The 25,132-nt window shown below is 44.6% G+C and overlaps 1 protein-coding gene across 5 annotated transcripts in view; it reads left to right on the forward strand.

The window, feature by feature from the left end:
- PRKG1 (protein kinase cGMP-dependent 1) overlaps nt 1-25,132 on the forward strand; it is a 1,256,614-nt gene that overhangs the window by 900,242 nt on the left and 331,240 nt on the right. The window contains exon 1 of one of the 5 annotated variants that reach the window (XM_053910264.1): nt 21,980-22,104. The exons of the other annotated variants lie outside the window; for them this stretch is intronic. Within the exon in view, the coding sequence (XP_053766239.1) occupies nt 22,099-22,104 (6 nt within the window). The 5' untranslated portion in view covers nt 21,980-22,098. Of the gene's footprint in view, nt 1-21,979; nt 22,105-25,132 lie in introns of those variants that run through there. 5 annotated transcript variants of the gene reach the window in all.

Raw genomic sequence — 25,132 nt, forward strand, 5'->3', positions numbered from 1 at the left:
GAAATTAGTTTTCTCCCAGTCCGCATTTAATTTGCAATGACAGGAATCTATTTTCTGCTAGCCCCAAACTCTGAAGGCATTTCTAGTCATTTTCTCACCAGAATATGTATGCTTTCCTGCTCCATGCTGCTTGTAATTCATTAAAATGTATGTTCTCTGCAAATAGGAAACCAATCGGTAATAAATCAGCTTTCTAGAAAACATTCAGAGAAAGTGTTTGAAATGGTTGCTGCATAAGAATATACAGACCTGCTTGGTACTGGTGATTTGCTGCCTTTTATGGGGCTTGTAAACAAACGGTGAATTTCTGTGAGACTATAAATTAGTGGCTTCCCTTTAGCATGAGGATGACATTCCATTTACAAAATGCCATTTGATAGTATTGGCGTCGATCATAATGAGCCCTGGATTCTTTTTACAGAGTGTAGTGATAAACACCGGGTCTGAATTAGACCAACCGCTCTGATTATAAGAGACTAGGAGCCAAGATCTTCAATTTCTGTTCTTCTTCTTCTCTCTCTCTCTCTCTCTCTCTCTCTCTCTCTCGCCCTCTTTCCTTCCTTCCTTCATCTGAGATGTGTTCATAGCTGCCAAAAAACCTAGTTCAGGGACTTATACACAGTCGGCGTCCAAGACCTAAATCGATGAAGGACAAGAAGCCCACTTGTGCTTACAACATGCTAGTAAAAAGCAAAAGATAAGAGAGAAAAACAGTTGGACTTTCCGTTTTCGTCACCAAACACAGAGCTCATCTGTGATGGAGTCATCAGTCGGCTTGGAGAGGATGGTACAGTGGCCCTTCGGTCCCAGGTCTCCCCAGACCTTCGGCTACCTGAGCCCTAGGAACCCGGAGGGAGGTAGCGCACCATCCCCTGCAGAGAAGGAATCGAGCCATTTGGAGGCCAGTGCCTACGGGGCTGTTTCCTGGTAGATAAGCCTCTGAACCGGGGCAGGCAGTGTGTCTCAGGCGTGAACGTTTATCAGTTGTCAGTCAGTAGGAACGAGGAGGAGGAGGAGACCGTGGCCAGCCAGAGCTTCAGGGGGGTTGCAGCGGTACGAGCGAGGACCCTTCTCTGAGTCTTAGGCCCCATGTGTTCCCTTACTTGTTACGGGATGCCATCAGTGAGCGTCTCTTAGCTCTCAGGTAGGACCTACCTTTCTTTTTTTATTACACCTAAAAATTATTATTTTAATAAAGGTAACGTGGTTCGTCTTCTAAATAGAGCCGCAGTGCACCATCACTGTGCGATTCTCTGCTGGGCAGGTCACTTTACGCTTCCAAGAATCGTTAATCACCATGGGCCTGAGAGCAGTGGGCTATTCCAGTTACCTGACTCTGCTTTCTCCTCTGGTTTGTGGTTCCCTTGCTCTCTTTGTAAGCATATGACTTCAAAGTCCTACGCCTGTTCCTAACTGATGGGAACTTGGCCATTTCCCAATTGTCCAGAAGTACCTTAAGGGTAGGATGTGTCTGGACTGCTATCCTATTTCCAGCAGAGCAAGGATTTGCACAAGAATTCTCCCTGGCACTTACTACATAACCAATATTTGTCGAATGAATAGTCTGAATAGGGTTTCAGTAAATATGTGCTACATGAGTGGGGAAACACAGCTGTTTGGTTTTTACATTTAGATGCTTTCAGCGCAACCAGAATGTAAACTTGTCCAGGATGTGGGACACACATTGTGTAAGGCAAGAGTCCGGGAGCATTATCGGATGACACACGAGCAAAGGGGCTGGTAGAGGATTCCCAAGGACCCAAAGTCAAGGTGGAAGACAGAGGTGGAGGGAGCCGAAGGCTAGAGGGTCACGGGAAAGGAATTCCTTAATGACTCTCTCCTCCCCCTTACCCATCCCTGGGAGATAAAGCACAAGCCTTGGGAGGATAGATATTCTACAGAAGAGGAAACCTCCTAAATAACGGATTCCGGCTCTCGGATAAAATGGCCCTGGGCAGAGGGCTAAGCTGGGGTCAACTTCTTTATCAACAGAGAGGTAGACATTTTATCAGAGGTGACAGGGCTGGGCACCCACGGCCCAGAGAATGTCACTAGAGGAGACCAAAGGAGAAACCCTAAGTGGCAATAGCAGAAGTTCCTGGCCCTAGAGGAGGAGAATAGGCTTTTCCAGCAGCTCAAGAAAGGTTTCCATGAGAAAGAAAACCCGACGGGAAACCAGACCGCGGTGATGACCCCTCTGACAGGTGCTGCACGCGGGCAGAGCCCGGCCCTGCACAGGGGAGCTCGCTGTCTTCACCTGCCCAGAGCCCTGCAGGACACAGCCCCCAGGTACACTCGTAGCAACCGACAAGGCCAAGCTCATGTTTGGGCTCCCGAGCGCTTAGGACACGGTTCTGTGCGGGCCCACTTTTTGCAGAGACCACAGAACTCGGGCAACTCCCCGGCAGCCCAAGAGGTGCCTCTGGGACAGCTCGGCGCCCCCGCCCCAGGGCCACACGGTCTTTCTGTAGTCCTTGATGAGGACTTTTTGGGGTGACGGTGGGATTCACGGGATCTGGAGCCCACGGCCAAGAAAGAATTTCTGAAGACGTCTTTGATGCAAAAAGGTGATTTTATTAAAGCTCAGGGACAGGACCCGTGGGCAGGAAGAGCTGCCCGGGGACCAGGAGGAGAGACTGGGGGAGGTAAAGTCCAGGGGAAGTTTCCAGCGAGATTTTCATATGCTAGAGAAGACACCCAGGTTCCTGGAGGCCTGGCTGTTGTCAAGCTAGGGTGGTTTTCCTTCCAGCAAAGCATTTGCGTTGAGACAACAGGGGTTCCTGGAGAAACATTTCACCCTGCTTGCCTCACGTTTGTCCGTGGGCTGCAGGGTGTAAGGAGATTTAATGTTATCTGCCATTTCCTCCTGCCTCTGTCCCCACAAGAGTCCTCACCACAGCTCAGAGCGCCTTGAGCATGTCCAGCCACCCACGTGGGACCTGGCTTTATCACAGCCCTGTGCGCCTGCCGCCCCCCACAGGGTTCCCCCGGCCTGCTGGCGTCCTGGCCTTACAAGAGCGGGTAGAACATGTCCACCAACAGACGGGCTTCCCTGCTCATCCTGTCTGTACCCTGAGGGCTGCCTCCAGCCCTCAGCATCCTTCCCTTCCCCCAGCAACCTCTACTGCAACCAGCCGGAAAGTCGGGCTTTGCAGCCGCAAGCCAGCCTGGCCCTGGGCTCGCCTTCAGCTAGCACAGCCAGAACCCGGGACTGGACCACAAGAGGCCCTCGGAGTGTATCTGCATTCTCCCCTCCAAACTCTGCCACAAGGGAGAGTCACTGTCCCAGTACCAGGCCAATAAAATCTATCTGCCCCTGAAAATCAACAAAATACGTACGCATGCATATGTATATATGTATATATATATATGTCTCTGTATATATATGTATACATACGTATATGTCTGTATGTGTGTGTATATACACACACATACATTTTTTTTTAATTTTTTTAACGTTTATTTTTGAGACAGAGAGAAACAGAGCATGAATGGGGGGAGGGTCAGAGAGAGAGGGAGACACAGAATCCAAAACAGTCTCCAGGCTCCAAGCGGTCAGCACAGAGCCCGACGCGGGGCTCGAACTCACGGACCGCGAGATCATGACTTGAGCTGAAGTCGGACGCTTAACCGACTGAGCCACCCAGGCGCCCCACACATACATTTCTTTATCTCCATATTATAATGCTTGGATTTCAGTCTTGGCAACACTTTTTTTATTTAGAAAAAAATTTTTAATGCTTATTTATTTTTGAGAGAGAAAGAGAGTATGAGTGGGGAAGGGGCAGAGAGATAGGGAGACACAGAATCCGAAGCAGGCTCCAGGATGTCAGCACAGAGCCCACTGCGGGGCTTGAACTCACAGACGGTGAGATCATGACCTGATGCCCAAGTCAGACACTTAACCAACTGAGCCACCCAGGTGCCACATCTTAGCAACACTTTTTAATGCTGGTCCACAATTCACTAGCTATGTGACCTTGCACATTAACTTTCCTAAGTTTTAGTTTCTCTTTTTGAAAATGTAATTAGATCTATATCATACAACTGTTTTTCATTTTTTTAAACATTTTTCCTTACTGATGGACTTTATTATTTCAAGAGGTTTTAAGTTGACAGAAAAGTTGAGCAGAAAATACTGTTCTCACACACTCCCTTCTCTCCACCCTCAATTTACCTTATTATCAATATCTTACTTTTGAAATTGTTACCATAATTCTTTTTTTTATTTTAAATTCTAGTTAGTTACCATAATGTAACATTGGTTTTTAGGAGTATAATTTAGTGATTCATCCATAATATTTCTTTATTAATTTTTTTCTGCTATCTGTAGTGATCTTTCCTCTTTCATTTCTGTTAGTAATCTGTGTCGCCTCTCTTTTTTTGTTAGCCTGACTAGAAGTTGATGGGTTTTATTTAGTTTCACAGAACAAGCTTTTGATTACATTGATTTATTTCCGTTGATTTGCTGTTTTCTATTTTACTGATTTCTGCTCTATTATTATTTATTTTCCTTGGCTTACTTTGGATTTAATTTGTTCTCGATATTTAGATTGTTGATATTAGATCATCTTTTCCGACATATGCATTCAGTGCTAGAAACTTCTCTCTAAGCCCTATGTTGGCTGCATTCAAGAAATTTTCACTTATTCTAAAATAGTCTTTTTCTCAAGACTTTTTCTTTGAGTCATGTATTATTTAGAAGTGTTTTGTTTAATGTGCACATTTTGGGAGTGGGGATTTTCAGCTATCTTCCTGTTACTGATTTCTACATCAATCCCAGTCACATAGGTTGTATGAATTTTATTCTTTGGAATTTAAGGTATGTTTTATGGCTCCAACTGTGGTCCTAGTGAATGTTCAATGAGAGCTTGAGAGCAATGTATAGTTGCATGTTGGATGAGTTATTCAATACGTATCAATTGATCTTGTTGATTGATATTGCTGTTCAATCGTATTCTTACTGAATTTCTGCCTTCCGGATCTGTCAGTAATACAGAAGCACTGAAGTCTCCAATTTTAATAGTAGATCATCTCTTTCTCCTTGCATTTCTGTGATTTTTTGACTTATGTATTTAGACATTTTGTTATTAGGTACATACACATTAAAGCATCATTATGTTTTCTTGGAGAATTTATCCTTTCATCATTATGTAATGTCTCTCTTTATCCCTGATAATTTTGAAGTCTGAATTATCTGAAATTAACATAGCTACTTTCTTTTGATTGGTGTTTACATGGTATATCATTTTCTATCCCATAAGTTTTAATCTTTCTGTCTTTATATTTGAAGTAGCGTTCTTCTAGACAACCTATAGTTAGATCTTAGTCTTGCTTTTTTTGTTATGTTTTGAAATTACTCTGGCAGTTTATGAAATTTTGATTGGAATATTTAGACTATTAATGTTTAAAGACTATTTAAAACTACTTATGCTTCATGTATCTGAATTAGTATCTGCCATATATCTGTTTTATATTCATATATTTTCTCTTTGTCTCCTTTTTTTTCTTTCTTTCCTACAATCTTTTTATGCTCCCTCTGGTTTAAACTATACATTTCCTACAGTTTCATTTTCTCTCCTTTCTTAGCCTATAAATTATATATATTTTAAATGTTTTTTTTTTAGTAGTTGGCTTTGAGTTTGAAATACACATCTATAACTAACCCAGGTCCTCTTCCAGGAAGCTCTGTACCACTTTACAGGTAGTATAAGGTAGGACCTTATCCCCAAGTATTCCCTCCTCTTATCCTACTGTCATTCATTTCATTTACTTGTAAGCTAAAATACCCCATACATTGTAACTATTTTTTTGCCCGGGGTAGGGGGCAAGAAAGTCTTTATTTCTCTTTCACTCTTAAAGGACAATTTAACCATATGCAGAATCCTAGGATGGTGGTATGGGTTGTTGATTTCTTTCAACACTTTAAAATTTTTGCTCTGTTCTCTTGCTTGTCGGTTTCTGAAGAGATGCTTGGTATAATCCTTATCCTTCTTCCTCCCTGGGTGACGTGTTTAGTTTTACCCTTGTCTTTGATTTCCAGCAGCTTGAATATGATTCATCCTTTTTTGTTTTCTCTGAGTTTTCTGTATCTGTGGTTGTGTCTAACATTAATTTCAGAACCGTCTCAGCCATTTTGATTTCAATCATTTCTTGTGTTTCTTTCTCTCGTCCGATTATACATGTGACAACTTTTGTAATTGTCATTTGTTGGATATTCTTTTCTATACACCCATTCTTTTTTCTATTTTGATTTTGGAAGTTTCTATTTACATGGTTTCTTGTTACCCCTTTGATTCTGTCTTAGGTTTTCTATCTCTCTGCTTACATTACCCATTTTTTCTAGAATTCTCTCTACTTTGCCTTAGTGTATTATATTATTCATGGCTGCTTTAAATTCCCTGTTAATAATTCCAAAATTTCTGCCATGTTTGACTTTGGTTCTGAGTCTTACTTTGTCTCTTCAAATTGTGGTGGTTTGTTTTTTGTTTCTTTGTTTTTGTTTGTTTGGTTTGTTTTTGTCTGCTAGCATGCCTGGTGATTTTTGTTGTTGTTGTTGTTGTTGTTACTGAAAGCTGGATATGATGTGGTGTAATTCAGTCCAAATCTGAAGATGCGAGACCAGAGGAGCTGACAGCGTGGATTCCAGTCTGGGTCTGAAGGCCGAGTGCAGGAGGTTGATGTCCCAGCTTAAGCAGTAAGGCAAGAAGGGTCAAATGCTTCTTTCCTCCACCCTTTTGTTCTATTCAGGCTCTCACCCAAGTGCATGATGCTCTCGCCCACATTTGGAAGGACAGACTGCCTTCATTGAGTCCACAGATGAAAATGTTCATTTATCCAGAAACCCTCTCACATATGCACAGATATAATATTAAGTCAAATACCAGACACCCTATGATCGAGTCAAGTTGACATTAATCACCACAGATGGTAACCTGTAGCGTGGAAGGGATTTGTTTCATAGCCCTGTCATGAGGTCTCAGTCTTTTTTTCTTTTATTAAAAATTTTTGTTAATGTTTATTTTTGACAGAGAGAGACACACACAGTGTGAGCAGGGGAGGGGCCAAGAGAGAGGGAGACACAGAATGTGAAGCCGGCTCCAGACTCTGAGCTGCCAGCACAGGGCTAGACTTAGGGCTCAAACTCACGAATGGTGAGATCATGATCTGAGCCGAAGTTGGAAGCTTAACCAACTGAGCCACCCAGGCGCCCCTGAGGTCTCACTTTTAGAGTGAGCCCAAGTGAGGAGTTTGTCTCCCCACTCATCAAAGCTAGAGGGACCTGGAGTTGAGTGTTTTCTTCACCCAGGTTGGTGAATCTTTGCTAGAAGCTCCCTTAAGCTCTAGTAGAATAGTTTCTCTTGAGCACAGGTCTTGTAAAGAGAACAAAGGGCTCTGAATATAGTTCAGAATCATTAGTTTTCTTCTTTCCCTGCACAACTACTGGAGTTTTCCCCCTATCTTCAGGATGAACACCTGGTAGAATTCCTCAGGGCTAAAAATCGTGAGAGTGTTGGGGGGAGTTCCCCCCAGCTGTTCTACACTGAGCCTCTGGCAATGCATCAGTGAGGGTTTTATAGCATTCCTGCCCACACTGGCTCTAGCTGGGGGTTTTTGCTTCTGGGCCTCTGCTCCCAGTAGGTTAGCTGCGAATCTGGGTTTCACCCCATCTGCCTCTCCAGCTTTGAAAGCAGCAAAGCCCTGTGACCTCACTTTTCTGACTGTCTCTCCAGCTTTCAGAGCAGCAAAGCCCCGTGACCTCACTTTTCTGATGGCTCTAAGGAAAGTGATTGATTTTCAGTTGAGCTTTTTTTCTTGTGAGGATGAGAGTGATGGTTTCTGAGCTCTTAACGTGTCACATGGGAAACCACTGTATTTCAATATTAAATGTAACATCCATAGAAAGCACTTAACCCAATCCGTGGCACAAAGTCAGAATATATTGTCAGCTACTATAATTTATTGATTCTATCATTTTTTTTGTCTAATTAAATAACAAGATAACATTAGGCATCAAGAAGTCAGTGCCTCTCTTTGAGCATATTAGAAAATTATTTCAGTACAAAATAATAGGTCTGCTGTGGTCAGAGGTCTGCAGCACTCAGAATGGCAGGACGACGCAGGCATGAAGAAGCAATCTGAGCCGAAAGCTGGGCCCGAGAGCCGGTGACAAGGGGGAAAGAGTGAGGAACACGAAGGAAAATAGCAAGAATTAGGCCTGCAGGAGCGTGAGTCTAGCAAGAATTAGGCCTGCAGGAGCGTGAGTCTGGGAATGTAGAAAAGGTGGCGAAGGGGATAATAGCCTCTTTAGATGTTTGACCCAGAGCAGAATTGATACAGCCAGCTTTGTCTTTTGTATTCAGAGATGGTGCTTCTGATGGGATTGCTATTCCTGCGAAGAGATGCTGTTGAAGTTTATTGCGAGAATGGCCGCCCTTTGGTTCACAGCTGTCACCACTGTTTAGAGCAAAGCTGTCATAGATGTGTGGCCTGCCCAACCCCTTTGCTCAGACGGAGCCTCCCCCTCCATGGCGACTGTGGCTTTTCTTGCTCTGCATGCTGCTCAGTTTCCCAGGGGTTTGGTATTTGCACAGCGGTTGAGAAGCAGCCGCAAAGCCATCCTTCAGCCCTGCCTGCGTATCGTCAGGTCCATTCACCGTAGACTGCTTATGGCCTATTTTCTCTATTTCTTGTCTACCATAGTTTTGTTTTCTATTTTTGTTGTGTTTTGAGTATTGCTTCTTAGTAGCCCTAGAAACTCCTCTCTCCCTCTCTCTGCCCCTCCTCTGCTCACTCTCTCTCTGTCTGAAAATAAACATAAAAAAATTAAAAAACAACTTTATGTATATAAAATAGAAAAGATCAGCCTTGCAGCTCTAAAGAAAGTTGGACTCTGTGCCATGAACTTTGAACTGGGAGTAAACTTTGGTTCCATATTGGTTTCCTAAGTAGACTAGATCACATGACTCAGTTGGGGATGTTGCTTAAAATACACGTATGCGGAACAGCCACAGGACGACTGAAATATATCTGGGAAAGGTGTCTGAAAACCTGTATTTTATATAGCCACTGTTAACATTGTAGGTCAGGTCACAGATTGGCCACAAGGACCACACACAGTTGCATGTGCCCAAGCGCTCACACAGGGAGAAGGATTGAAGTTTCCGTAGGTCCCCAATTGGTTTAGTTATGGAACAGAACCTCATGGAAGGGAGGGGGTTCTCCATACCCGGCAGGAGCAGACACAAGTTGTGTCCACAGGCGATCACCATGCCCTTCCTCTTATCCATTCAGTGTGACATTTGAGACAGGTGGTGTCATGCTAGGATCGCAAAAGAGAGTAACACTTGGCTCTGTGGCTGGTTTCGTTGGTTGGTTGGTTGGTTGGATTTTCTTTTGTTGTTGTTGTTTGTTGGTCTTATGGGACTTCTATTATCTGTAATGCCTGAAGTTCCAAAACCTCCCACAAAAGACCACCAGAGTCGTAAGTCAAAGCCAAGCGGCAAGGGTCGTTTATTGCAGGTTCGAACCTGGTCCTCTGCGCACTCGTCACCGGTGACACAAGAGGCCACGAATAGGGTTGGTATAGCGTTTTTATAGACAGAGACAAATAGCACAGGGGAGGTTTTTTTTTACTTGTGGCGGGAGGAAGAAAGGGGGAAGGGGGTAGGTGAGGAATGTGCTAAGCAAGCAGGTTTACAGAAGCGAGAAATGCCGGTTAGTTTGTATACAATCACTCATTCCATTACATATCAGACTACATTTAGGAAGTTTTACAGCCCATTCTACAGCAGGTTACAATCAGGAAAGGTCTCACAATGCTCATAGCAAACAGCAAGCAAAACAGACTTCTCAGCAATTGTATTTCTTATCAAAGATCCATAATAAGCAGAAAAGAGAACCTAGCTTTAAACTAAGGCGGGGCTGTCATTTGGATTCAAAGCTGTTCCTTTCATTCCCCCCTTTTCCTTGTGCCTAAAGAGCCAATCTTGGATCTTCAGTTTTTTATTTGTAATGTCTCGAGCGGTTGGTACTGAGTTCGTAAGACCATTAATTGTACAGCATTGAACCTGTCTTGGATAAAATTAATTTTGTTTATGATGCAGAGGCCTAACGTGAGAGCGAGAAGTAGAATGGCCAGAGGCCCGAGTAAAGCGGAGAGCAGGATAGTATTATAGACTTTCTGGGTTTTTAAATTAGAAACCTCCCAAGTTAAAGTATAGGGTATGTGGGGGTTGCCTGCAATACTTATGAGTCCGTAGGAGGTGAACAGGAGCACGCTAATGAGTGTTCCTCCGATTATTGTGGGTCCAGAGCTGCTGCAACAGTCTTGGTATGGGACACCCAGGCCTTTGGTCTCAGCTGGTTTTCGGGGTCAGGTTTTCGACGCAGAGTCAATTTTAAAGGATGGGTCTTACTCTGGTCAACCGTCCAGGCGGTGTTGGCTTCTGGCACGAAGTCTTCTCAAACCGCAAAGGGATCAGCTGGTCGGGCGTGGGTGTAATGGATCCAGGTAGCAATCTTATCGACTTTGAGAGCAGTGGGTGTGGTTAGGATCACAATATAGGGTCCCTTCCACCGTGGTTGGAGGGTCTCTTGCTTGTGTTCCCTGCACGTATACCCAATCTCCGGGTCGGTAGTGATGCGGCTCAGGAGGGGGCCCGTTTTCATAAATGGCTCTCAATCTGGGCCAAACTTCCTGGTAGGTGTGCTGGAGTTCCCTCAGGGAAATAAGAAGTTTATGATCATCAAATTCAGTTAACACATTAGACTGTAGGTTGGGAATTATAGGGGGGGCGGGGCACTCCATACATGATTTTAAAGGGAGTTAATCCCAGTTTGTAAGGGGAGTTCCGCACCCTGAACAGAGCGTAGGGGAGTAAGACTACCCAATTAGCGCCAGTCTCTATGGTCAATTTAGTTAAGGTCTCTTTTAGAGTTTTATTCATTTTTTTTACCTGTCCTGAGCTTTGGGGTTTATATGCACAATGTAGTTTCCAATCAGCCCCAATAAACTGCGCTATCCCTTGTATTACCTTTGAAATGAATGCTGGTCCGTTGTCTGATCCTATTAGGGTAGGGAATCCGTACCTGGGTATGATGTCTTCTAACATTTTCTTTGCTACTATCTGCGCAGTCTCATGCTTGGTGGGGAAGGCCTCTGTCCATCCTGAAAAGGTATCTATAAACACTAACAAATATTTATATCCATATTTTTTAGGCTTTACCTCGGTGAAGTCTACTTCCCAATAGGCTCCCGGCCTGGTTCCGCGGGTTCTGGAGCCAGGGTTTTTCCCGTGGTTGGTGGCGTTAGTTAATTGACAAGCTTTACAGCTAGTAACTATCTGCTCAATTTTTGTCCTGGAGTCTTTAATGGTGATCCTAGCATGTCTTATTAAGTCTTGCATTTTTCTTGTGCCCATATGAGTGGCTCGGTGCATCTTGGATAAGACTTTATTTCCCATTTCTTCTGGGAGGATTATGCTACAGTCTGCTGCTCTCCACCATCCGTTAAGGCACTGAGTTAAAGGTAATTTTTGGATCCAGTTTAGGTCTTCTTTAGTGTAGGCGGGATTTTCTGGTAAACTAGCTGAACCGGGGTCTGGTAGGGTGGTCATTAAAGCACAGTCCACCTGTAAGGCTGACTCTCGGGCTACCTGGTCAGCCAAATTATTTCCTCTGGCCACCGGTGTGACCAGTTTTTGGTGGCCTGGGCAATGTATGATGGCTAGTCGTTTAGGCAGCCAGAGTGCCTTTAAAAGAGCCAATATTTCTTCTTTGTTTTTGATAGTTTTCCCCTCTACAGTTAACAGTCCCCTCTCTCTGTATATAGCTCCATGTGTGTGGGCCATAGCAAAAGCATATCTGCTATCGGTATACACGTTTAGTTTCTTGTCTTTTCCCAAAGTCATTGCCTTGGTTAAGGCCACAAGTTCAGCTCGTTGGGCAGAGGTGCCAGCTGGCAAAGGCTCTGCCCAAACAGTCTCAGTTTCAGTTGTGACTGCTGCCCCCACGTACCTTTGACCTTGATGTACAAAGCTGCTGCCGTCAGTGAACCAGGTAACCTCGGCGTCTGGCAGCGGGTGATCCTGTAAATCTTCCCGAACTCCATGAACCTGTGCCAATATCTCAGCGCAGTCATGGAGGGGGGTATCCAAGTCCGGGTCTGCCTTCGCGTTGTGGGTCGGGGGATGCGGAGGACGGTTTCCTTCCGTGCATCAGTGAGCCATCGTTGGCCTTCTCTTAACAGATACCCCAAGTAGGTTACCTCGGATCTGCAAATTTGGGCTTTCTTTTGCTGAAGCCCGGTACCCCAGGGCACCAAGTGTCCGGAGGAGATTTTTGGTGCCTTGCAAGCAAGCTTCAGCAGTCTCAGCGGCAATTAAAAGATCGTCAACGTACTGCAAGAGAGTCACTTTGGGGTTTTGATTCCGGTACTCACCCAGATCCTCGTGAAGTGCCTCATCGAACAAGGTGGGTGAGTTTTTAAATCCTTGGGGGAGCCGGGTCCAGGTGAGTTGCCCATTTATGCCTCTCTCAGGATTGGACCACTCGAAGGCGAAGAGCTCTTGACTTTTGGGGGCCAGAGGCAGGCTGAAAAAAGCATCTTTTAAATCAAGGACAGTATACCATTGTCTTTCTGGGCTGAGGGCACTTAGGAGGGTATAGGGGTTGGGTACTGTTGGGTGTATGTCCATGACTCGGCGGTTAACTTCTCTCAGATCTTGTACCAGACGATAGTCCGCACTGTTAGGTTTTCGTACAGGCAGCAGGGGGGTGTTCCAGGCTGAATGGCAGGGACGCAAGATGCCTAAGTCTAGGGGGCAACGGATATGTGGCGTGATGCCATTTCTGGCCTCCATTGACATTGGGTATTGTCGGACCCGAACTGGATCTGCCCCCGGTTTCAGTTCTATGAATAGAGCTGGGCGATGTTTAGCCAACCCCCGGTTTTCATCCATGCTTTTCTTTCTAGGGCATTCTCGGGCCCAATGGCCTTTTTCTTTGCAATAGGCACATTGGTCTTTATCTAGGGGCTTTTGTTTATCCAGGGGCTTTTGGACAACAGCGGCCAGGACTTTGGTCATTTTCTCGGTGGCTTTAAGTTGCCTGTCCTCTGGAGTCTCTCTATTATTAAGGACGCACTGGGCAATGCAGAGTAAGTCCTGAATCTGTTTTCCCTCCAGGTCCTCTAGTTTCTGGAGTTTCTTTTTAATATCAGTGGCTGCCTGATTTACAAAGGCCATTACAACAGCAGCTTGATTTTCGGGGGCCTCGGGGTTCATGGGGGTATACTGTCTGAAGGTTTCCATTAATCTTTCTAAATAAGCGGCAGGGCTCTCTGTCTTACCTTGTATCACTGAATACACTTTTGCCAAATTAGTGGGCTTGCGTGCAGCAGCCCGGAGACCCGCCACTAGAGTCTGGCGATAAATGCGTAGCCGTCCCCTACCTTCTGCCGTGTTGTAGTCCCAGCCATCCTGTGGGGGTCGGGTCAAGGGAAAAGCTGCATTAATGAGATCAAGGTTAGCAGTGGGTTGGCCGTCATCTCCAGGAACCAGCTTTCTTGCTTCCAATTGAATTCTTTCTCGCTCCTCAGTGGTGAACAGGATTCGGAGGAGCTGCTGACAATCATCCCAGGTGGGTTGGTGGGTAAACATAACGCTGTCTAAGAGACTTATTAAATCTTTAGGTTGTCAGAAAATCGGGCATTCTGGGTTTTCCAGTTATATAGGTCACTGGTAGAGAAGGGCCAGTATTGAAGTCGGGGGTTCCCCGTCTCATCGGGAGGCCCTTTTTCCCGTAAGGGTAAAGCTACGGTGGAGTCAGGAAGGCGGAGTCCTGGCTCATGTGGGGCCCGCCTACGGGTATGTCCGGCAGCCCTTGGACTTTGCCCCCACTAGGCTTGGGCGCGGGTTGAGCCTCCCTATTCTCTAGTTCTCCTATGGGCTGGGCTACGGGAGGCTCTGCCGGCGCAGCAGGGATAGGGGCAGCTTTCGGAATAAGAGGAGGAATCTGGTAAGGGGGAGGGTCAAGGGAAAGTAAATCTTGGTTGTCGGGGAGAACAGGGGGTGCAGTTGGAGTTGGCGGCTTGGGAGGGTTGATAGGTTTAGCCGCTAGGATTTGGCATGACTCTGCTATTAAGGAAGAGGCCATCCAAGGAGGTGGGTTTTCTACTAAATCTTGCCACACCAGAATATAGGGAATCTGATCCGAGTGACCTTCTTTCCCTGGTAGGAAAATTTTTTATTTTACTTTAAGGACCACAGGGAGGCAGAAGGTTCCCTCTGTAGGCCAATTGACCCCAAAGGTGGGCCATGCAGAGCGGCAATAGGTGATCAACTTCCTTTTGCGAATGTCTAGGCTTAAGTTGTGTCCTCTAGCTTTTACGTCCCTGAAGTTGGCGAGAAGGAGGGAGAGAGGGGTGCTCTGCGTTTGGCCCATGTTATGATTCTGAGGAAGAGGAGAAGAGAAGGGGGCGGCACGGAGGGGGCCCTGAAGCGGCTGAAATCAGCGATGGAGTTCGCACAGGCGACCTCCGAGGGTGAGACCCCTGGCGGCCTGGCTGGGCCCCGGGGGGAGGGGCGGGAGGGAAAGCCGCAGGCAGCTGAGGAAGGAGGAAAGAGGAACAAAGGATGGAATAATTAATTCTGATCAGCCGAAAAAACACTTAATTCCAATAAAACATCCGACGCACGAAAGAAAAACAAGAGCCAACAAGAATCTCTGACAGTGGTTTCAACTTTCTGGGGCCGTCTCGGCCAGCCCAACAGAAAGGGTTATGGCTAGGACGGCGGTTATTACAAGGGCCCAGGGGTGACAATACATTTAGACTGACATAGAAGCATTCGCGTACTCGCCCGTCCGCGTCCCTCGCGGGAACTTAGGTGCCTCTTAGCATGGGCGGGCAGGTATAAACCCCCTGCTTGGATCAAAATAAATTTTGACCGCCTTAAGCCGTATGAGGATCACCGCGGAAATCGGGTTAGAGCCCACTCGAATCCCGTAGCTTATGCCGTGGGACTACACATAGGGTAAGTCAGGCGCATGCCCCTGACTCCCAACAATCATTCCAGTCGATTTAACAGACAGACACACAGACACACATCACATCAAAATACGGGTAACAATTGGCATGCCTAGATGGTTTTTTTTTTTTTTTTTTTTCTTTTAGACGCCTAGAGATATTTCTTAGCACTCTGGAAGTTCATAGAGAAAATGAAAGTATTTAGTTCGCAGGCGCGTTGGGCATAAGCAGCCCACAGAAAAGAATCCTGATGGGCCAAAAAGGCCCCCCGATGGACCAGGAAGGTCCCCTGATGGACCAAGAAGGTCCCCAGATGGGCCAAGAAGGCCCCCAGATGGGCCAAGAAGGCCCTCAGATGGACCAAGAAGGTCCCCAGATGGACCAAGAAGGCCCCCAGATGGGCCAAGAAGGTCCCCAGATGGGCCAAGAAGGCCCCCAGATGTCAGTGGACGTCTCCAACTGACCCCGGCTGGGTGCCCTATAGCGCGTCCGCCAGGGTCACACCAGCTTCCAGACAGAACCGGTTCTCCAGAGAAGAAACACAGATCAGAGAGAAAAGGAAGAACGTTAGAGCCGGCTTACTTACCGATCGGAATCAAATACGACCCGTTGACCAGAAGTCTGGTGGGCTCGGGGGAGATCTCGGTGGGACCTCCAAATGTAATGCCTGAAGTTCCAAAACCTCCCACAAAAGACCACCAGAGTCGTAAGTCAAAGCCAAGCGGCAAGGGTCGTTTATTGCAGGTTCGAACCTGGTCCTCTGCGCACTCGTCACCGGTGACACAAGAGGCCACGAATAGGGTTGGTATAGCGTTTTTATAGACAGAGACAAATAGCACAGGGGAGGTTTTTTTTTACTTGTGGCGGGAGGAAGAAAGGGGGAAGGGGGTAGGTGAGGAATGTGCTAAGCAAGCAGGTTTACAGAAGCGAGAAATGCCGGTTAGTTTGTATACAATCACTCATTCCATTACATATCAGACTACATTTAGGAAGTTTTACAGCCCATTCTACAGCAGGTTACAATCAGGAAAGGTCTCACAATGCTCATAGCAAACAGCAAGCAAAACAGACTTCTCAGCAATTGTATTTCTTATCAAAGATCCATAATAAGCAGAAAAGAGAACCTAGCTTTAAACTAAGGCGGGGCTGTCATTTGGATTCAAAGCTGTTCCTTTCATTATCATTTGAGAAGACGTTACCCTAAAACACTGTCATTTCCACGTAAGGCAGGGATCACCAAACCGCCTGCTACCAATTTTTGGACTGTCGTTGACCTAAGAATGATTTTTTTTTTTTAAATGTCTGGAGAAAAAAAGGTCAGAAGAATGAGGCTTCGTGCCGTGTGAACCTTATATGAAATTCAAATGTAAGTTTTACTGGAAGCCAGCCACACTCGTGCCTTCTCTCGTCGTCCACTACTGCTCTTACACGGCAGTGAGAGCTGCCCAGTTAGAGTGCAGACAGTGGGTCTGAAAGCCCAGGCCACTCAGCGGCTAGGTTCTTCCTGGAAAAAGTGTGACAACCCCTGATTGAAAGGAATGCCAACAGTCACCAGGCTCTCCTGGCTCCTGATGCAAAACAGCACTGGCAGGCCCCTGTCCTTACTCTGGAGGGGTCCGCGCGGGTGCCCAGGTGGTCCTGAACAGACGCTCTTCCTGCTCCCTGCTCTCCAGGGCCCTGGAAGCGATTCCCCACCTTTAAGCCTGACCCTGATTTCCCTGTCGTCCGGCTTGGAGGTTCCGGTACGGAGTTGGGATAGAAGACCGCAGTCACAGTGCATTTCCGCACTCCCAGCCACCCGCACGGTTCAGGTGGCCTGGAGAATTTAGGAGGCACCCACCGACAGGTGAAATGAAGGACTTGCTGGCCAAGAAGTCAAGTCATGTGCGAGAGGTTTCTGCAACTGATTGGGAAGAGATAGACTGGGCCTCGGTTCTGTGGCCTCCCTTCTGGTCACAATAGCAGGGGCCTTAGCACAGCCCTTAGTAGACAGCGGCTCTCCAGGTAAAGGAGTTTGTGACAGCTTTCAGGAAGTGCATCACGGCCTTCTAATGCAAACCGCAAACCGATGAGGCGCTTCCCTTATTGAAGGGGAAAGGGTTGTTTTAAGTGGAAACCAGGAGGCCCCCCTGGGGCTCCCTTCATTACTTGAAGTGTCAGCTGTTAAAAGCTTAAGGGCCAGAAAGCTTAAGGTGGGGAAGAGAAAAAGTTAATAAAGAACAATCATGGTGCACTCTGACTGACATTCGAATTTGTAATTTTCCTTCCTAATTAGCATTAAAGCTTTCTCTATTTGGCAAAAAAAAAAAAAAAAAAAAAAAAAGCTAGGCGGCTGAACTTGAACTTCCAGAGAGATGTTTTAACAGCTGCTCACCATCCTAAGATGAATATCAGTAATTAGAACTATTATCGTTTGCTGTCATCATTACAGCTACTGTTATTAATCCGCACCAGGGAAAGCCATGAGGCTAATGCTGGCTGTCCCAAACTATGAAATCCTAATTATCATTCCCTGCTCTAGAAAAGAACCTGTTTGAGCAGCTATTGAGAGGAGGAGGTGTCTGTTTAATGTGTTGATGATTTGGAATCACCGGCCAAGAGAATTCTGGAGAGTGACCCCTGCTTCCATTCTGCCTCTTGACTGGCGTAAAGGGTCCTGGGATTTGTTCCAAAGCAGCTAAGGTTACGCGTTGTAGACCTTGGCCTCTCAGAGGTGACGCCTCCACTGAATTTGCAAACGGCCTACGTGACACCACTGTTTGAGGGTAATTAGAGATACCTCAGGCGTAATTACTACTGACCGGAAGAAAGAGATGATAGGAAAATGGTTTTATTATTTTAAAAATAGTCGGTTGCTTAGATGCAGCCTCAACAGTTGTGTACGGTAGATTAAAATGCATGCTTTGCTTTTGACTTACTCGATCCGTTATTTTGAAATTGCAGGCAGGCACTGTTGCCTGAGGTCACTCATCTTTTACTTTTATTTGATATTCAAGGAGCATAATTAATACTGTGCATGCCAGGCCTGGTGATAAATATACCCCAAACCAGACCTGCCTCCCCCCTCCCCCCCAAAATAACACACTCATAATTGCAGTGTATAAATCAAAAGGGCTAAAGACAGAAAACTGAAATTAATTTCCCATTTTATTTTTTGTAAATTGAGCTAAATTGAACATGACTCCTTAACTAGTTGCTAAACATTTATCAATGGTTCGAGAGTGGGCTTAATAACCTTAAGGCAAACCCTCCAGCATAATATTACGTTAATTTGTTTTTAAACGGCAAGATATTGTAGGGATACCCCCTCCCAGCTATATAATCTATTTCCCAGCATTATTTGGCTGAGATCTGAATTCTGATATACGTGTAGAAACAGAATAAATTAAAGTCTCTAAAACGATTTCGCCAGTAATATACGTGTATGAGAAATAGCCATTCTAGATAGCCTTCTCTTGCAGGATGTGAACATACTGAAACCTAACAATATCTTTTGATATTTGTATCACTTGTTCCTAGACTTCACCCAAGGCCATTTTGGGGGCACACTGTTGTCACTTTTTACCTATCTGGGTTCCACGGAACCCCACGAACGGACTGTGGGAGATGCCAGTCTAGGCATGGAGCGCCTTGTAATAAACTAATAGCTTGAGCCAGAAGGGTTTTGCGGGGTGTTTGGATTATTTACTACAGGACCACAGCAGTAGTTTGGTGCAGAGAGAAGTGCCCGCCTCCCCAGGTTCATGCTGAGTGTGCTGAGTGTGGGGCACCCAGGGGGACAGGGGAGACACCCTGGTTGCCCCAGCTTGGTGCTCTGTCTCCCTGCCTCAGCCACCCCTCTCAGCGGCCATATTCTTTTTATGAGCAAGGATTTTTCTAACCTGGTCATATTTTAGGTGACATTTCTGTATATTTCCTAATTTTATTTCTAGATTACCCAAATCCTCTGCCCTGAAGTTGGGACTCCTCCTTTTTGGGATAGAAGTAATGATGCATTCATGTGCTTTAATATTGGTGTATTTACGTTTATGAAATACATTATCAATAAAGTGGCTTCAAATGCCCATGACCCCTGGTTGGTCCATGATGAGTCTATGATAAAAGAAAAACAATACAGTTAGGTTTTTTTTTAATTATTTAAATAAAACAATGTCTTCTATTATGAGATTGATTTTTTAATGTTTGAGCTTGCTTCTATTAAAAGACATGAAAGACAAATACAGTTTTAATTTGATTTTGGTGTTAGATATTCTTGGGAAAATGTCCTCAAGTTGCCGTTTATTATTTTTTCATTTATTTATTTTACTTTGTATGATTTTATTATTAAGTAATCTGTCCACCCAACATGGGGCTTGAACCCCAAGATCAAGAGTCACACGCTCCACCGGGTGAGCCAGCCAGGCGCCCTCCCCTGCCCAAGTTGTTTTTATATAGTTACAAAAATACTACCGGCATGCTAAACCCTGTAAGAATTAACAGTATCGGGGCGCCTGGGTGGCGCAGTCGGTTAAGCGTCCGACTTCAGCCAGGTCACGATCTCGCGGTCTGTGAGTTCGAGCCCCGTGTCAGGCTCTGGGCTGATGGCTCGGAGCCTGGAGCCTGTTTCCGATTCTGTGTCTCCCTCTCTCTCTGCCCCTCCCCCGTTCATGCTCTGTCTCTCTCTGTCCCAAAAATAAATAAAAAATGTTGAAAAAAAAAAAAATTAAAAAAAAAAAAAAAGAATTAACAGTATCTTGTAGTTTCCCTGGCTTTCTCCACTTCTCCCAGCCCTCACCCGGGCCATTGACAATGGTGAGTCTTGGGGTGCTGGCTACTCCATTTTTGTCTTTCTCCCCTTTGCTCCTAACATCAGCATAAATTTGTGTGCTGAAGGAATGTTGGGACTTGGAGTAGGTTTCCGTTCTGTGAAGCTCTTTGGACTCTCACAGAACTGAATGTTCTTCTTGACGCCTTTTCCGCAACCATCCCACACGGAACTAATTGTCCTGGACTGAGCCTATTATACACTGTCAGGACCTGAAAACTGATGAACCAGGGATTAAATGAACTTCTCCACATGATGGTAATCTCTCTAATAGAAACATTGTAGGAAGATAATGAGTAAGATGCTAGCTAGAGAGGAAGGGACCCTGGAAATGATCTCGGTCAACCCTTTCATGGGGCAATGGAGAAAGCCAGATGTGATGTGATAAATAAATACAGTTTCCTTGAAAATCAACTTATGAAGCTTCCACTCAGCTGAAAGTGTTGTTATCACTCCTGCGGGAAACCAAGGATTTTCAGTTGTATTAGGATAAGTTAATGCAATAGAAAATAATAGTCATCAAGATGGAGGTTTGGAAAAAAACAAGGAATAAATTTTGTACCTTCCATTCTGTAGTGTGATCCACAGTAGTAAATAAATGCCTGTAAGCACAGTGCTAGAGAGATAAGAAAATTCACATTCATGGAGGGTACTGTTAGCATTGTTTCTTATTTAAGCATTTATGAGATCATCCCACACAAATTTGCATTCCCAGTAATCACCTGTGGAATTCTGTTTTCAGAATTGTATTTAAAAAAAAAAAGAAGAAAACTATTACTACCGTAATAGTTAATGTATGGAAATCCTCTTGTTATTTTCAGTTTTTCTCTGTCGAAAGCAATTTTCTCTGCTGAATAATGTAGAAATTTAGCCTGAGAGCTCCTCATTAGAAAGGATAATTTTGGTTACTGTAACATTATAATTCACTTATTCTTATAAATATTCTGTTCCATTCCTCACCTCAGAAGTTTTCTCATTTAAAATACAGACTATCATTTTCTCTTTCCTGAATTGGTTTGGTGTTGATTTTTTTTTTTTTTTGAATTGAGGATAATGTTGTTCTTTAACTCCTTTCAGTAGAACTGTTTTTATGATTCTAAAAATACCCAGAATATACTCTGCTATCTGGAAAAGCAATAGAAAAACAACATTTGAGAAAAAAGCTCACTCTTGACCCCGAATAATTGTCCTTAAGTAATAACAATAGCTGCCATTTATTAAATATTCATTATGTGTCAGACCTCATGGGCTTTAAGTCACTTCTTGCATTCTTAGACAACTCTGTGCAGGACGTGGTATTAACCCTATTTTCCAGACAGATTTGGCAAAAACACTCACTGAAGAACGTGACTCAGGGAGGATTTGGATCTAGGTGTGTTGGACATGGAGACCAGACTTATAATTGTCATGTTGCCTTACTTTGACCTCGAAGTGGATGGACAGAGGGGCTTTACTGGGGACCAATCTGGGGCTTTTTTGTGCCCTTTTAACAAAGCGCCAGGGGGACAGCAGGAGGGCATCTGGCTAGGGCATGACCGTAGCTGCTTATGACAGGTTGACTCATGGGAAACTTTCTATCACTTTAAAATTTCTTGCTTGGGGCCCTTGGGTGGTTCAATCGGTTAATTGTCTGACTTTGGCTCAGGTCATGATCTCACGGTTTGTGAGTTTGAGTTCCGCGTCGGGCTCTGTACTGACGGCTCGGGGCCTGGAGCCTGTTTCAGATTCTCTGTCTCCCTCTCCCTCTCTGAAATGAATAAACATTAAAAATAAATTACAAATAAATAAATGAAATTTCTTTTTCAATGAGGAGCTTTCAAGTGCCTCTATGTCGGTGACCTTGGCTGTGCTATTTCTTTTGTACCAGGAAAGGAGGTGAGATTTATCTCCGAAGATAAGAGGAGAAAAAAAAAAAAACCAAAAAGCTTACTCTTTCTATAATCAGTTCCTGAGGTGATTTTCTTGAACAGGTGATATTCTTGCTGAAATTGCATCTAGGCAACATGCCTATTTTTTTTGTTAAACACTTTGTCTAAGCCAACAGATATTATCTAAAGGGCTTGAGCAGAGCTTGCTTGGGCAACATATATGCTGGGATTGGAACAAAGGGTTTGGGTAGGAGTTCAGTATGGGGATCAGGTCCCATGTTCAAACCCTGACAGTCAGGTGACATACCTGGGCTAGCCTGGTGCCTCCGGATCACAAGACTGTCTTATGTGCATCCAGCTTCTTACTTTCCTAAAGGGAGAAACAAAGGCAGATTCGTATGACGGTAAGTAGATGAAACCAGCAGGGTAGGAAGTGGGGCCACTTGTCGGGTCTCAGATGGGCATTTGCTCTTCTGTTCTGGCCACTTGATCCCACGCAGGAATGAAGGGCTCATGTTGCACCTGCTCTGATTTTCTAAAAGCTGAAAAACCCAGATTTCCAGGTAAAAATCTCCTGGAAGTTTAGTTGTGAAATTTTATCAAAGTTTTTTTTTTTTTTAATTAATAACTTGCTAGTTAACAGAAATAAATCTTGAGTTGATTTCATATGTGTACCCTGCTAATTTTTAAATACTTTCATCACTGCTGTCTCATTGAACCATCTAAGAAAGCTGTGATATAGGTGGGACAACATATTTCTAGCTTTCAGGTGAGGAAACTGAGGCACACAAGACCACCACTAGTAACTATAGATGCTACAATGGAAACTCACCCGAGACAGTCAGACTGAGTTCAAATCGTGTCTCCACCACTAAATTCAGGGTGACTTTGAGCAAGTTAGCTTTGAGTGCCTTAGTTTTCTGATCCATCACAGTATTCTGATGTCAGAAGGCTGTTCTAAGGATTGAGATGGTTAGGATTTATGTGGCATAAACTTTTAGCTGCTTAATGATGTTTATCTGCTCTCACAGTAATCACAGTGTTTCACGTTGCTGTCAGTAGAGCAGGAAAGAGGAGATTGGGCAGAACCCCAATTTCTGAACGGGAATTATAGCAGTGACAGGACACAGACATAGGTTATACTTTGTCGTGGTGTCATCTTCAAAAATAGCTCAAGAGCATCACTTGGGTTTCTTTTAGAAAGAGTTACAAGCTTTTCTTACTTTTGAGTGAGAACACTTATGTACACACATATCCACACAAGTTAAACAGCCAAGGGGCCTAGCAAGAAATGTATTTTGCTGAGGAACAGCAATAGAACCATATAAAAACCCAACAAGAAAGAAAAGCTTTGCCGATAAGATTCAAAAGCAGTGCCAGATTCAAGTCCAGTTCCAAGATCAGAACAACAAATCCGAGGAGAAAGGGTAAACACTGGAGAAGAGAAAATATGTACACGTGCACGCACACACACACACACACACATGTGCACTGGGCGATTTCAGATTACATTTATTATATTTTAGGTGTGTCAACTAAAGTGCAGCATATGTGACATTAATATATGGGTTTAAGGAACAAGTCTAAATGCCTTCTAGTTTGATGGTTGGAAATTCTCTCCGGGGAATCCTTCTTTATCTTGTTGATTTCACATTTTGGAACTCTATGGAGATTTACTAACCCCCGGACATTCGTGAAATAGCTAATTCCAGTCACCTGGTATTAGTTAAGATAGATTAAATTATGCTATAGTAACAAGCCCCAAATATCAACAACTTCCCTTCGTTGCTCACTCTTGCTACATGTTTGGTGTAGACAGTATAGGGGCTCTGCTCGGTGTGGTCCCTCGAGGACCAAGGCTGACAGGGGCTCCATGTGACCTCCGTTTCCATGATCGCATTGCTTCAGTGAGGGTTTGATCCTTTTGCTCCTCCCTCTTCCGTGTGACCTCTGGAGTGCAGAAAAATGAGCTTTGCCAATTGGTGGTGAGGAGAATAACCTATAAGGAGCATCCCTGATTGCTTCAGTATTAGTAGACTGTGTTCCCACAGGTAGAGCTCACAGTTAGTGATGTGTGAGTGATGTATTTTCTTGGAGAGAAATCGAGTGAAAAGTTCAGTTTTTTATTACATGGATTTTAATCATGTATCAAGTGTCAAGATAATCAGCCAGAGCAGAAGAAAAAATGAATGATGGGGTTTGGAGCAAGGCTATGTCTTAAGGGCTTAGAAGAATCTTTTTATCCACCCCCAGCCTAAGTAGGATGGTCCTGGCCATGGGAATTGGATGATGTTGTCCTCCCACCCTCATCCCAACTTCTTCCCCCACTGCTCCAAACCTACCTCCTCACATTCATTGTGCAGGTTGGCTGTGGAGGAGTGAATTGAGTCCTAATTAGTGAATTGGGAAGTCTTTGCTTGGGTTGTCTTACTCACCTTGAGTGTTGGCTGGGAAGGGTCTCTATACCCCTGGGAGTGGGTGTTTCAGGTTCTAACCCTTAGAGAATTGGTAAACATTTAAATTGTTTGAACCTAAGTGTCATTTAGCTTGATTTATGCATGGTTATTTAGGTACTTTGTGTACCTTATTTGCATACAGAAGAGAAACTTAGTATAAACTGTGGTTCTGTTAACTACCAAACAAGGTTATTCTGGAGGCAGGTGCCACTGTGTGTGTGTGGGGGGGGGGGGGGGGGGGAGGGTGCAGTGTAAACCTTTTAAAGTGTAAACTTAATAAATATTTACCCAGCTCCTCCCGTTGGAGTTCAGTGATTGGAAAGCTTGAGCTATAGTAGATTCAAAGATCACGATGATCAATGAACAGTAGTGTACTTGACTTCTCATTTCACACAATCCCATGTTTGTTCGTACTAGTCGAAGCTTACATACCCCTCAGTCAGGAAATACTTTTGAGTTATTAATCCAATTGTCACTTTTTACTCCTCATCTTATGTGTCCTTTCTGGGGAATTTGAGACACCCAGTCACTGCTTCCTTGAAACCTTTGCCTTGAGTTGTGTGCCACCACATTTGCCTCGGAGTTCTTTGCAGTGTTACTGGCTGTGACTTGTTTCTTCCTTGTAAGATCAGAGTCCTCCAGGCTTCCCGTCAGCCTGAGGACTCACCACAGCCAAGTACTCACTAAGCTTTCCTGAAGTAGTTTTGTGACCTTGTGACATAACATGCCTATGTAAATGTGCTCCAAATCGATGTCACTCGTCCATTTATTTTTACTAAAAATGGTGGCACTTGGCTGGCTCAGTTGGAAGAATGGGCGACTCTTGATCTCAGGGCCATGAGTTTGAGTCCCATGTTGGGGTTAGAGATGACTAAAATAAATAAATACATAAGTGGATAAATAGACAAATAGAAATAGCTCCGTGTATTTAATCGCTTACTTGACATTCCGCTTACTTCTAACTCAACCTCTTCAA

The sequence above is a fragment of the Panthera pardus genome, unplaced genomic scaffold (genome assembly GCF_024362965.1).
Source record: "Panthera pardus isolate Hobbes unplaced genomic scaffold, ASM2436296v1 HiC_scaffold_22, whole genome shotgun sequence".
Taxonomy (NCBI): domain Eukaryota; kingdom Metazoa; phylum Chordata; class Mammalia; order Carnivora; family Felidae; genus Panthera; species Panthera pardus.